Here is a 13,542-nt window from a genome sequence, read left to right on the forward strand (position 1 = left end):
ACCACCACAACCACGACACTCGACAACGACAAACACCCACTACTTACTACCCCCCGTCGTCCCACCCAGTGCTGCTTGGAGAAGCACAGCACACAAATACACCCGAGAGAGCCTTTCTTTTTCTGTTAGTTTACTATTTATTGCATGTTTCTTCTTGACTTGGATGCTCGCTGTGGCTGTTTGCAACGTCGTTTTTGTACTATACACTCACGTCGAAGAGCGTTTTGACGCGCAGGCGAGATGCCAGAGTAGAACAAGACATTATTTGCATTTAGGGTCTGTATTGTTTTCTTTTTTATATTACACATGGTACAAAATATACATGGACTACTACTACACTTTGCCGTCTCGTTTTAATAATCTAGCACCTGCGTCCGCACAAAGTGCCGCGGAGCACCGGCCGCCGGCGGTACGTCGCGGCCGCCCAGCCAGCGACCGTTCCACAGGCGGTGAAAGCGCTGCGCCTCGGCCCTGTCGCGGAAGGCGACGACGAATCGTCGCAGCGCGGCGCCCTCCAGGTGGCGGGCGACGCGACGCAGGCCGTCCCTCTTGCGGAGCACCGCGCCGAGCCGCTGCTTTCCGTCCTCCACGCCGTCGTCATCTTGCCCCGTCGCTTCGGTGAAGGGCTGCTGCTGCTGCTGCTGCTGCTGCTGCTGCTCGCCGACGTCTTCGGCACCGCTCGCGACGTTGTCGAGGCGCTCTCGCTGGGCGGCGGCCTGCTCGGAGAGCCGCTGCAGCTGCTGGTGCATGTTGGCGGCGACGGGGTGCGCGCGGGCGAGCCCCCAGGAGCCCCGGGCGCGCTGACCGTGCTGGCGGACCGGACCTTGTTGGACTCGGGCCCGGAGTTGACGCGCCGGTGCGCGAGCGCGACCTCGTGCACGCCGGCGGCAAGGCTGAGCCGTGCAAGCTCCGCTTCGAGGTCTTCCTGCGTCGTGGTGGTGTCGGCGACACTGCCACCGCTCGGGAGCAGAGCCGCGGGCACCTCGCTCCGCCACAGTCCGGTGCGGGAGTTCGCGCGGATGCGCGCGATGGCGTGCAGTCGCTGGAAGCGCGTGGCGTAGGCGGTCGCGGCGACGGCGGAGGAAAAGGTCACGTTGTAGGTCCCGGTTGGTTCGAGCGTCATGCGGTCACGAACTTGCTGCACTAGAGAGGAAAGAGAACCGGTCAGTTTAAGGAGGTCGACGGGCTTGCGCAGATCGGGAGGGATATTTACCCTTTGTGATGGATTGGTTCCATTTCGACAGTTCGTTGTCAGCGAGACGGTAAAAGTCGGACGCGTGGACGTTAGTGCTCAGACCGTCTATTCGGATCATGGTGTGTGACTTTGCGGCCGTAGGATCCCCTTTCTGCGCGAGGTTGGCTTGGGTTGCCGCGATCAAATCCGTGGAGACAGGCGTCACTACAACATCCGTCGAGGCATCAGCGGCCATGTCCGCGAAATCCATATATCCGTAGCTTGGTTCCCGTCTCTTAAGAAGTGGCCATTGCTGGGTATTTATCGTTGTCGTCTCGGTCTCGTTGTACAGTTGCGCATTCTCGAGAGCGGACTCTGGTTCGGCGCTTCGTTGGCGTCTCTTCAATAACGACCATTGACTCCCATCACTCTCCAGATTTACATTCGCGGTGCTCCCCGCATATCGACCAGATCCTCCCGTATCTTTGATATTTCCGGACCCCCCAGCTGTGATCTCCTTCAGGTCCAGGCCCTCAATCGCTGCGGCCGCATCGGCCTGCTCTGCCAGCGATAGCCTACCCTCCACAAGTCTTTTGCGTAGATTTCGCTCTGCTTGTTGTCTTTGTTGTACCGTAGCGTCTCGATGCTGCGGACGACTTCGTAGCTTGTCGCGGCGATCGTACGTTCTCGTTTTTCCTCGCGGCGCGCTGTCGTAGCTCGGCCGGTCTGGAAGAGTGCGGTTGTCACCGCGCGAAGATGAGTATAGTCGTGCTCCCCTAAGGCAGCGGCAAGTGGCGGCAGCTCCGTAGCGCGGCCATGTCGAATGCAACATTCGGGCTAATTGTGTTTTTGCCATAGGGTACGCATCGGGATTGTGGCTGTCAGCGTCTGCGAAACTCGCCTGGACTCGATATTGAAGGTGCGAACTCAGAAACGGCAACGAATCGCTAATATTTTGTTTCGGCCTTTTCGACCCACCCACCACCAGTTTAGAAACATTGAGTCCGCCTGCCCCTTCACGCAACAGAGCCCAGTCTTGCAATAAAATATAAAAAGTTCTTTTTTATTTTTCGATTTTTCGATACATATTTTCATGCCCTAATTCATTGGATTTTGACCAGCTTCTATCTATTGTGCTCTCTCTGGCGCACGGGACCTGCCGCCGTTTCATTATTTGCTCCCTAATTCTAGCGCAGCGAACACACTTGCCTCATTCAACGTCTCAGTATGGGCTAAACATCTGCCGTAAACTCGGCTCAGAAGCAGTCAACGATCAGATACGACTTTCCGAAGCATCGGCTCCTTCCATGAGCTCCCATGGAGACTCCAACTGGCTGCGCGAGCCTCGCGGTTGCTGCGCTCCTCACACTCCAATGCCTGCGTGTTAGCAGCAGAGCTGACCAGCCGCCGAGGTATGAGGCTGAAGACGCGGACTCTGCGCAGGAGTCAGAGTCAAGGCTGCGCAAACTCACTGCATCCAAGCTTTGTATGAGCGCTGCCGCTGTTGTTGGAACCTCCGCGTCTTTCCTAGATGTCACTTCTTTTGGCAAGCCAAGGCCGTCGATCTTGCCAGCCGTGGCAAACGCTCGTGTTGGCCTCTGGGTATGAACTTCCAAGCTGGCCCTTCGAGGCAAGACATATCACTAACGCTGCGGCAGATTCTTCTTACAGCTCAGGTACTAGCCATTGCAAGCGAGGTGGGCATACGTGAGCGATACAGACAAGGTGTTTATGCCGCGACGACGGCTGCAGTCCTCGCGCTCTACATCGCCTTTCAAGAGGTCACACCGGAACTGACAGTCATTCCAATGGAAACAGCTTGCGTCCTAGCAATTGGGATAACTTGCTTAACCCTACCTCGACGTCCAGTAGTGTACGAGGACGGTCGCCTCGTAGATCGACTGAATTGCGCCTCGATTATTTCTCTGCTCTCATTCTCCTGGTATCCGTTGTACCAACACAGATTTTCCAATATCGACAATTTACAATTACGTGATTTGCCATTGAAGCCTCTTGAGCAAAGAATTCGGAATGTGAGATCAAGCTTTATGTTATTCGCCTCCTCCGGCACGCTTTTGTCGGAACTGATCTTGACGTGGAGGTACAAATTCTATATACAATGGGCTCTGACCATGGTTCACGGCGTGTCTCAGGTCGTTGGTCAATATTTGCTTCAACGATTGCTGAGCAGTCTGGAGCGGCCTCTAGCGCCGCAGCAGAAAGCCATGGGCTATGCAGGCTGCCTTGGTTTGACGATGTTAGCGGAAAATTTGTCTGCAGGTTGGATTACCTGGGTCACACAGGCTCAGCTTAGTATGCCAATGACTGCCCTACTGAAGGGTCTTTTGTTTGAAAAGATGACCAAAAAGCGAAGCACGCCACAGACCGGGCCAAAGTCTGCAAAAGGCAAAGACTTGCTCTCCTTAGAGAGTCTAATGGCAAACGATTGGTAGGTGCTCGTGTCTTCAGTCCCGCCTGTGCTAACAATCCCAGTGCATCGGTGTCCCAAGCTTGCGCCTCGAGTCAGCATTGTCTGAAAGCTGCTTTTAAGCTTTTGTTTGACGTTACCTATCTGATCCATCTCATCGGTTTCAAACATATTCTGATAGGCTGTTTATTTCCTGTCATTCTATTCCCAATCTCAAAAATGTTTGCCCATCAGCACAGGCTTGCCAGGTTAGAGCTTTCGAATTTGCACAATACCTTCACCGTTGAAGTCTCTGAGCTACTTCGAAATCTCCGCCAAATTCGTCTGTCATCTATGGAGGAGCTTTGGCAGCATCGAGTCACCAGATCCAGAGCTCTTGAGCTGGGGCAAATATGGCATTGTGGGATGCTCTTGGCAGTCCTGGCACTGGTGACGAACTTGGGCCCTATTTTACTGATATCGGTGGCGCTGTCCTCCTATGCCCTCGAAGTCGGACATCTGAGTCCGTCGCTTGCTTTCGCTTCTATTGGCTTGTTTCGTGGTCTTCATGCCCTTGTTCAAGAACTGCCATCAATGGTAGCCAGTCTGAAAGAGTCTATTGCGGCGAGCAAGCGCATCGAAAACTACCTCCACCAGTCTACCACAACAAGAGCTTCCTGCAACACCGAAGAGATCTCCTTCCAAGATGCCACAATAACTTGGCCCAACCTGAGTTCCGCCGGTGAGTCGCCAGGTTTGTCCTTCAGCTTGAAGAATGTAAATCTTCAATTCCCGCAAGGAAGACTGAGCGTCGTGACCGGAAAAACGAGTTCTGGCAAGGGCCTTTTGCTTTGTGCAGTTCTTGGTGAAGCTATTATTCAGCACGCGAGCCCAAAGCTGAATTATGAACCTGTCGCGGAAACGCAAGGGGAAGGTCGCGCGACGGACTTTGCCTACGTATCACAACCTCCATGGATTGAGGATCGAACGATCAGACAAAACATCATCTTCAGCGACGCGTTTGACGAAGAGCGGTATGCGGCAGCTCTACGTGCTTGTGCTCTGGAAAGGGATCTCGAAGCTCTTCCTGACGGAGACATGGCTATGGCAGGCGTCAACGGCGGGGCTCTCAGTGGTGGCCAAAAGTGGCGAGTCTGTCTGGCAAGGGCTCTGTACTCTCGTGCCCAGACCCTTGTACTTGACGATGTTCTGAGTGCGGTTGATCCCCATGTCGCAAGATGGATTTGTCAACATGCGTTGTCAGGGTCATTGGTTCGTGGCCGCACAGTGATTATCGCGACCCATCATCTGGCTGCTTGCAAACACTTAGCCAGTTATGTGGTTACTCTTGAAGATGGGACTGCTTCAGGGCATGATGCTAGTCCGCGGCGTAGCAACGAGTTTCTGAACATCGAACCCGTGCCACGGTCAGCTACCAGCAGCCCTAAACCGGAATCTGTGGTGCACTCGACAGAACGAGATATAAATAGGTCATCAAGATCTGAGCATTCTCTTCTGCAGACCTTTCTTATTTATCTTTTGGGTAGCGGAATTTGGCCTGTTCTATTCGCCGTTTTGGCAACTTCTGCATGCCGGCTTCTCGCAGTGGGAAACTCGTGGTGGTTGACTAGATGGACCTCAAACAAGGAGCTCGATAACGCGAGCCTTCGGCTGAACTTGTTTCTTTACCTTGTTCTGTCTGTTTGCGCCGCGATCGCCGTAGCAGTGCATTCCATGGCTGTTCAGAGTGTCAGCCAACAGGCATCGGAAGCGCTCTTTCGGAGAACAGTGCACGGTGTGCTACGCCGTCCTTTGCGACTGATAGACAGCACATCGTTGGGGAAGCTCTTGCAAAGTCTTGCCGCTGATATGCATTTGATTGATCACCGAGTGGCGGCCGGCTTGAGTGATTTGCTTCGAATCATTATGCAGCTGTTTCTCGTGGTTTTCACTAGGTGCGTGTTAAACTTGATTCTTTCGACAACTTACTAATGGCATCAGTGGAATCGCAACACCTCAGACCATCGCGATGATGGTTATAATGCTGAGCTTCTACCTGAAAATCACGGCTAGACATCTTCACATGTCAAGACGCCTGAACAAGCTCGTTCCACTAGCAGCACAGCCTATTCTAGAGCACACAAACTCTACAGAATTGGGTATTGTGACTATACGAGCATTTAAGAAAGAGTCGACGTATGCTGAGCGTATGTACGACCTGCTTGACGTGGAGATGCGTCTAAGTTGGCACATCACGCTCGGACAGCGATGGATTCATGGACGATATGGCATCCTTGGCTCGCTATTCGTCTGTGCCACAGCAATTTCCTTGGTAATGGCAGGTTCTGATGCCGCGACAGCAGGGTTTACCATTAACGTGGCCCTCCAAATCAAAGCAACGATGAGCGGGATGATGGGAAAGATCAACCTTCTCACCAGCGGGGCACGAGCTATTGACCGTGTACTAGACATAGCTGACGCTCCCACCGAGAGTCAGGATGGCTCGAATATGGTCGCATCTTGGCCTGCTTCTGGCAGAGTCGATTTGCAAAACCTAACAGCTCGTTATGACGCAGATCTTCCCCCCGTTCTTAGAAACCTTTCCATCTCAATTGCGCCGGGCCGGCGCCTGGGTGTTGTTGGACGTACTGGTGCTGGGAAAACAAGTCTTATAAATGCATTGCTTCAATTCATTGACATTGAGTCAGGTACGATTTATATCGACGGGGTGGATATTGCAACTGTCAAGATTGACCGTCTGAGGAACTCGATCTCCGTCATCCCTCAAGACCCGTTCCTGTTTTCCGGCACGCTACGTGAGAATTTGAGCATGCTTGGCGGCAAGACTGATGAAGAGCTCAAGATGGTACTGAGAAAGGTGGCGGCGACACAGGATGGGCGAGGCTCAAGCGATGCCCTCGACGACCTGGACATGGCCATCCAGCCAGGTGGTGAGAACCTCTCCCACGGGCAGCGACAGATGGTATGCCTCGCCAGAGCGATTCTGGACCCCCGGCGCATTGTCATCCTGGACGAAGCGACGAGCGGCGTGGATCAGGTGACGGATAGCGTGGTGCAAAGAGTTATTCGTCGTGAGTTTGCAGAGTCTACCATGATCGTGGTAGCCCACAGGCTCGCCACAGTCGCGGACTTGGACCAGGTTTTGGTGCTGGATGAGGGCATGGCGGTCGAGTCTGGGTCTCCGGCGGAGTTGATGCAGAAGAAGGGCGTCTTCTGGGACATGGTAAATCAGGGTGGCGATGCGGAGAGTGTGCGGATGGCGATTGAGCGAGGCTCATGACGAATTCGGAGTCATCAGACATATAATCAAGAGAAAGAAGCCTACAGAGATTGGCGATATATCCAAGATACAGGGCATTATTTTTATAATTTCAGGATAATATTTGTTTTAAGCTAATCGACCTCTGTCTTATCTCCATTGCTGTGAGAGGAAGCTATTGAAAGGCCCTAAAAAACTACGACTTGAACAACCAGGAAGGCGGTGGGGCCGCCGGAGTGGAGGCCGACCGTATAAAACCCAGCAAACGGCCGACTTTTCTACATCAAGCATCAAGGCACATTTGTTGACAACGACCCGTCAGAAAAGCTCCCTGTCTCTTTCTTTTGCTGCGAAAATGGTGCAGGGGAGCGTCACCGTCAAGGTGCGGCCTCTAACGCTCCCAGGCCTCGAAAAGAAGAATCTCCAAGGCGCCGCCCGCCTCTACGTGAGCAAAGAGTCTCTCATCGCCCTGACAAAAAGCTTGGAAGGCAACAAGCCGTGCGTGGTGGAGAGGCTGCCACCCGACGACGATGCTGCTGCTGCTGCGGAGACGCCGATCCAGCGGGAGGCCCTTCTGTGCGTGCTGCCGGAAAAGAACATGAGCCCAAACATCGGCATGATGACCCGCGCCTTTCAAGAGGCGACGGGGTTCCGCCTCGGCGATCAAGTGCGCATCGCACTGCTCCAGACTACGGCGGATGTGGAAGAGGTTGTCGTGCGGGATACGAGCGATGCCGAGGTCAATGTGAAGCAACGAATGTACCCTGTTGATTGGAGGGCCGTTCTGGGGGAGGCGATGAGTGAGTATCCTCATGATATTGCAGAATCATCATCCAAGAGCCGGAAGCTAACCAGTCTTGCGATGCAGTCGACGCAGAGCAAATTTTCCCCGGCATGGTCTTCGAGGGCGTAGCAGCTCACAAGACACGTCGCAACTTCAAGGTTCTCCGTGTCAATGGGCAGGCCGATAACCTTGGTCGCTTCAACGAGGCCACCAGCGTTATCCGCATCCTTAACCCTGGTGAGGATGATGCTCCCCCCAATTCTACCATCACTCCCAGCGGAGAGCTCGCCGTCACAGGCATCCCCGGCCTTGCCGGCCAGCTCGCGCCGCTGAACAAATTTCTTCGGGAGTTCACCCGGCCATTGAGGTTCGCGGATCGGAAGTGTTCATGCGCCTTTGTGATTCATGGGGGCCGCGGCACAGGCAAGACGATGATCTTGAACAAGTTAGCCGCCACAGGCTGGGGTACAGTCCACTGGATCCAACCATCGTGCAAGTCCACGGTCATCCGTGAGACCTTCAAAAAGGCAGCCGCCACCGGGCAACCGAGCATCATCCTCCTCGACGAGCTCGAGGACCTGCTCGCCAAAGACCGCTCTAATCACGATGTCGTCGTCGAGGCGCTCGGGGCGGAGCTCGATGCGCTGGCGGCTCGAGCTTCCGCGCAGGGATCCCTGCCACCCGTCCTTGTCGTGGCTGCCTGCCTCGACTTCATGGCGAACGTGCCCCCCAAGCTGCAGAAGCAAACGCGGCTGCGCAGAAACCTTGGCCTGCGAATCCCCCGCGCCCCGGAGCGCCGCGAAATCTTGGACTTTATGAGCCTACCCCTGCGCGAGAGCGAGCGCGAAGCCTGCCTGGCGAGCCTCGTATCGCGGACTCCCGCATTCAACGGTGACGACCTCGCAACACTTGTAGAAAACGCCAAGAATATCGCGAGCGAGCGAATATGGGAAGCTGAGGGTGCTCTAGAGAAAACGGAGGATGAAACAGAGGAGACACCCAAGCCGATAGACTTCTTAGAACTGTCCGACTTGGAGCAGGCGCTACGAATAACTAGACCTACGGCCATGAACGACGTCAACCTTAACCCGCCGACGGTTCACTGGCAGGATATCGGCGGCCAGGAGGAACTGAAAAAGATTCTTTCCCGGATGATCAAGAATACAAAGGTACGCTTTCCCGTCCCCCAGCTTGCATCCCATGAACTCTTTTGCTGACTGACTACGTCAAGTCCACATCCCCCATCAGCTACCAGGTCCTGCAAAGCCCGTCCAAGGGCTTGCTACTGTACGGCCCCCCGGGCTGCTCCAAGACGCTCTCCGCGCAAGCCCTCGCCACCGAGTCAGCGTTCAACTTCTTCTCCGTCAAGCCGGCTGAACTGCTCAACATGTACGTCGGCGAGTCGGAGCGCGCGATGCGGACCCTGTTCGAGCGCGCCCGCGCCGCCTCCCCCTCCATCATATTCTTCGACGAGATCGACTCCATCGGCGGGCAGCGGGATCCCAGCAGCGGCGGCGGTGGCTCCACCGGCCGCAGCAACCTCTCCGTCAACATGCTCAACGCGCTCCTCACCGAGATGGACGGCTTCGAGAGCCTCGGCGCCGTCATCGTGCTTGCCGCCACGAACCGGCCCGACGCCATGGACCCGGCGCTGCTGCGCCCGGGTCGCTTCGACCAGATGGTCTACGTCGGCCCGCCAGACGAGGCCGCTCGCCAGGCTGTCTTCGGCGTGCACCTGCGCGGGCTCTCGCTCGCGCCGGACGTCGACTTCGCGGCGCTGGCGCGGCTGACGGAGGGCAACTCCGGCGCCGAGATCAAGGGTATCTGCGCGGAGGCGGGCAACGCGGTGCTGGAGCGGCACGAGGACACGGACGGCGCCGCGCCGCTGCAGATCGCGATGGAGGACCTCGAGGCGGCGATACGGAGGGTGCCGAGACACATCACGAAGTCCATGACGGATATGTATGAGGCATGGGCGCGGAGATTTAGAAAGACTTGAGTAAGGACTATATACATGGGCTAAATATAAGTATAAAGAAAGACTTGTTGCTTTCAATACACTCAATGCTCGGCTCCATTTACCCAGTTGACTCTCTCCACGACGGACAGATGCATACGCCATCTTTAATGCTCGTGCTATTTCATCCATCTGCCGCGACCTGCATGCATCAGCTTCACTTATTCATCATTCAGCATGCAAAAAAAAAAGAGGGTTGGTTTATTCGCTGAACTAAGCACTCATACACCCTCGCCAAGAAGAAAGCGGGTCGTCGTCATGTTCATGAGAAGCGAAAAAGAAGATTGGGTTGCAAGGACAAGATGAAAAAACAGATTCCATCCTTTCCTAAGCCCAACAACCAACACGTTACCACACCATCACTCAGTTTCTCTTCATTCACCGCGCATCAACACAACATAAAAAATGGCAAGGAGGGAGGAAGCAAAGGGAGGCCAAACACGCTGTCCGCGTACGCGATAAGAATAAACAACAAACTAATAAAAAAAAACAGAGCAGTGTAGCCGCCCAGAGCCGCCCCTGCCTTCAGAAGAAGGAGAGCAAGAAGAATACATCAAAGCCCCCCAAGCCCCAAGTAGAAACAAGAGAAGAAAGAACAAAGAGGTTTGTATCCGTTAATTTCGTCAACCTGTGTCCGGTACGCCGATGCTTTGAAAGCATATGAAAAAGAAGGAAACAAACAAATAACAACCAAAAATGTTTCATGTAACGATTTGTTTTTGTGTATAGTGCCGCAAAATCCCATCCATAATCCTCCGCCAGATTTCTTTTCCGGGTGATGAATAAATAAGTGGAAGAAGAGGGGGAAAGAGAAAAGAAAGGACGTTGCAAAGCATTCACATTTCGTCGTCAGATCGGAAGTCTCCGCCGCTTTTGAGAGCAGGGGATAGAGTTATGGCAATCTTCTTGGGATTGGCATGGCTGCCACCACCGCCACTGCCCGCTGAGAAGCTTCGCCGGCGGTGGCTCGCCCTGGTGGACGTGACCGAGTTGGCGTCGGCGGAGCCGCTGTTGCGGCGTTTGTTGGCCACGAGCTTGCCGAGCTCGTCCTCTTCCTCGTCCTCTTCGCGTCTCCGCTTCTCGCTGATACGCTCTGGAGGTGACGTCAGAGGAGGTTCAGCCTCTTCTTCCCGTGGCGAGGATCCGGTCTTATCTTCGCCTTCGTCATTCATGCCCTCCTCGTCCTCGCCGTCTTCATCCGATGGGTAGTCTACCAGCGGTTTTGATGGCCCCGAGCCGCTATTACTGGAACTCTGGGTTTCTTCGCTGTCATCTTCCGGATCTGACGTCTCCCAGTACTCCTCCTCTTGAGCATCAACTGTGAGATGCTCCATCAACCTCGCGTTGGGAGGTTGACGTCTAGTCAAGTCCTCTTCCGATTCCAAGAAATACTCCACTTCTGTCGTAAAGCCCTGCGTCTGGTCGTAGCGTAAAACTATATTGCGGAAGGTCGCCATGTAACTCAACTCGGCTAAACGGTCTCTATACGTTTCGACGAGGTGCTTGACCAGGTCCTTCATATTCTCCTTTTTGACATGTTCGAAAAGCTCCAGGCAAGCAGAGCTAAGCAGGTTGTCGCGGGGCATTGTGGCAATGAGAACGTCCAGGATGGGCCCAAGCACGCGCTTCTCTATAATTTGCTTGATGTAGAATTCTTCCTGTAGCCCGATGAGGGAGCGGAAAAATCGAATAGCGACGAGGCGAAGGTACTTTTCTGGCGACTTGATGAGGTGCACAACGCGCTCGACAATGTTGTTGGTCATGACAAAGTAGCGGCTGAACCGATGATGTTGCCGGATGAAGAAGCTCAGAATCTCAATGAGGTAGCTGAACATCGAGGCTTGTTGGACGGAGAAGTTCATGTCGGTACGGTTTTCCAGGTCGATAAGTGGTTTGAAGAGCTTCGCCGCCGATCGATCGTAAAAGCGCGTCAAGAACAGCTCTTGCTGGGGATCGGCTGATTGCTGCGGCCTCGGCCGGCCAATAAACTCGCCGTTAACCTTGGCCATGACCTCGGGGCCCTGGCCTTGGATGCCATGGTCAAGTATTACCTTCACAGCTTCCGAGATTTGTGACTTGACGCCAAGATCGACCTCAACAAGTAGAAGCTCTATCAGCGAGTCGGTTAATGAGGGTTGGTTTTCGTGCATCTGTCGGTAAATGGTCTGTCGAATCATCTGTGGGTCGTGATCGATGATGGAAACAAGGATCTCGGTGGCACCGACGCGAACAGCGACATCGTCGTGACGAAGACCGAAATGGATGACCTGAAGCAGGCCGTGTGCGATCAAGTTGTTGTAAAGAACCTGACGCGCGCCTGGTTGAACAGTCTTGGCAATTGCACAGCACTGTTGAATGAACAAAACGGCCTCCTTCTTTTTCCTGTAATCGGGCGGTACAGCAGTGAAAATGGCAAAGAGTTCGTTGAGAAATTCGGTATTGGATTGCAAGTGCTGTAGAATGTCGACCTGGTTGAAGAAGATGAGGGAGTTGAGCACAGAAAAGGTCGGGTCATCGAGAATTCGGGCCAGGACGACGTCCTTGAGATACTGAAGTCGGTAGGTCTGGTGAATCTTGCGTCGCGTGATCTCGTCGTCAATGGGCACCACTTCCTTATAGCGGCCTTGGTTATCCAGCCAGTGGCGGTGATTAGCCTTGTGGCTAGGAAAATCGGGGTCGTACTCGAGGGCTCCAACGACGCCCAGAACGTTCTCGTCGGTCACGGCGTGTTCAATGATGGTGGTGTCGTTGAGAAGGATAATCGTCTTCATGATGTTACAGAGTCGGTGAAGATCCGGTAAACTCTCAAGATCCTCGGCCATTTCGACAAGGGGGATGAGCTTGCCAATGTAGTCGTCAGCCATGATGAATTTGGCTAGGGCGTCTCGGCCGTTGGCAGTGTTGTTCATCATGCGCATGCCTACTTCGATGTCTGCGAGGTTTCCGAGTTCTGCTGCGGGCAGGCTGACGCTGTGCTGGTGGATATCGACGGTGAGTTCATCGGAGAGGGAGTCATCTAGTCGAGTTAGGGGAGGACGAAAAGAGGGTACGATGAAGAGACGTACCATTTAAGGCAAGGCTATTGTGAAAGGTTTGTTGAACATTATTAACGAACTTCCTTTCAAGACGTCAGCAAGGGTCACGGCGGCAAAGGAGTAAGCGCGCGGACGAACCAAATACTGGCGCAGCCTTCGGCTTCCTGGAAACTCAGAGCCATGTCGACGCCACTTCCTGGCTCCTGCCAGACGATGAGCGTCTCTGTTCGGGCGCATTAGTATAGCGTTAAAGTGCGGGGAAGTGCTAGGCGCGTCATACCCTGCTGCTTCTGGAAGCCATCCTCCTTTTGAATCTTGGTCTCGAGAAGCAGTCGCTCGGGTTGGTCCTCGGACTCGACAATCACGCGAGGGTCTTTGCGGCCATCACTTGTCTGAGAGTTGGGCGCACGCCGCCGTTAGCAGATGCGTGTAGGTGTTGGGCATGGATGCGAGATGCGTGGCACCAGGTGCGCGCGGGACCGAAGGGGGGCGCAGAGGCGGATGGCATCGAAACTTACTGTGGAAAAGGACGCGGTGCAAAAGCCGGTGCCTCTGTCGAACCAGTCATTGTTGCGCAGCTCGTACACCTTGACGCGCTTCTTGTCCGTCGCCTGATGAGGCACCTGCTGTGCCATCATCAGCGGCTCCGAGTCCACCTCGGTGGTGATTTGCGCGATCAGGTCTGGCGATATTTCGAGGTGCTGCTGCAGGGAGAGCTCGGTCGTCTCGGAGTGGCTGAGGAGGGTAAGCGCCGCCACGATTCTCTATGTGGAGGATGCGCACGCTTCCGAGATGGATGCGCGCGACAAACAAGGATGGGGGGGGGAGGCGAGGGGGGAGAGAGA

The 13,542-nt window shown here is 54.5% G+C and overlaps 4 protein-coding genes across 4 annotated transcripts; 2 read left to right on the forward strand and 2 right to left on the reverse strand.

The window, feature by feature from the left end:
- Nucleotides 1-353: 353 nt before the first annotated feature.
- Nucleotides 354-1,430, reverse strand: ISF_05801 (hypothetical protein; the record flags this gene model as incomplete). The annotated part of the gene is made up of 3 exons (XM_018849406.1): nt 354-731; nt 806-1,143; nt 1,214-1,430. 3 exons carry the CDS (start codon nt 1,428-1,430, stop codon nt 354-356), a joined length of 933 nt encoding a protein of 310 aa, XP_018703433.1.
- A 4,552-nt stretch (nt 1,431-5,982) lies between these two features.
- Nucleotides 5,983-6,882, forward strand: ISF_05802 (ABC transporter-like protein; the record flags this gene model as incomplete). Its single annotated transcript, XM_018849407.1, has 2 exons — nt 5,983-6,073; nt 6,158-6,882. 2 exons carry the CDS (start codon nt 5,983-5,985, stop codon nt 6,880-6,882), a joined length of 816 nt encoding a protein of 271 aa, XP_018703434.1.
- A 334-nt stretch (nt 6,883-7,216) lies between these two features.
- On the forward strand, nt 7,217-9,644 carry ISF_05803 (AAA family ATPase; the record flags this gene model as incomplete). Its single annotated transcript, XM_018849408.1, has 3 exons — nt 7,217-7,661; nt 7,730-8,814; nt 8,877-9,644. 3 exons carry the CDS (start codon nt 7,217-7,219, stop codon nt 9,642-9,644), a joined length of 2,298 nt encoding a protein of 765 aa, XP_018703435.1.
- An 854-nt stretch (nt 9,645-10,498) lies between these two features.
- On the reverse strand, nt 10,499-13,332 carry ISF_05804 (suppressor of Mek1; the record flags this gene model as incomplete). The annotated part of the gene is made up of 5 exons (XM_018849409.1): nt 10,499-12,678; nt 12,728-12,741; nt 12,836-12,920; nt 12,978-13,089; nt 13,216-13,332. The coding sequence occupies 5 exons, from the start codon at nt 13,330-13,332 to the stop codon at nt 10,499-10,501; spliced, it is 2,508 nt and encodes an 835-aa protein (XP_018703436.1).
- Nucleotides 13,333-13,542: the final 210 nt, after the last annotated feature.

Source organism: Cordyceps fumosorosea (assembly GCF_001636725.1).
Source record: "Cordyceps fumosorosea ARSEF 2679 chromosome Unknown scaffold_14, whole genome shotgun sequence".
In the NCBI taxonomy this organism is placed as follows: Eukaryota; Fungi; Ascomycota; class Sordariomycetes; order Hypocreales; family Cordycipitaceae; genus Cordyceps; species Cordyceps fumosorosea.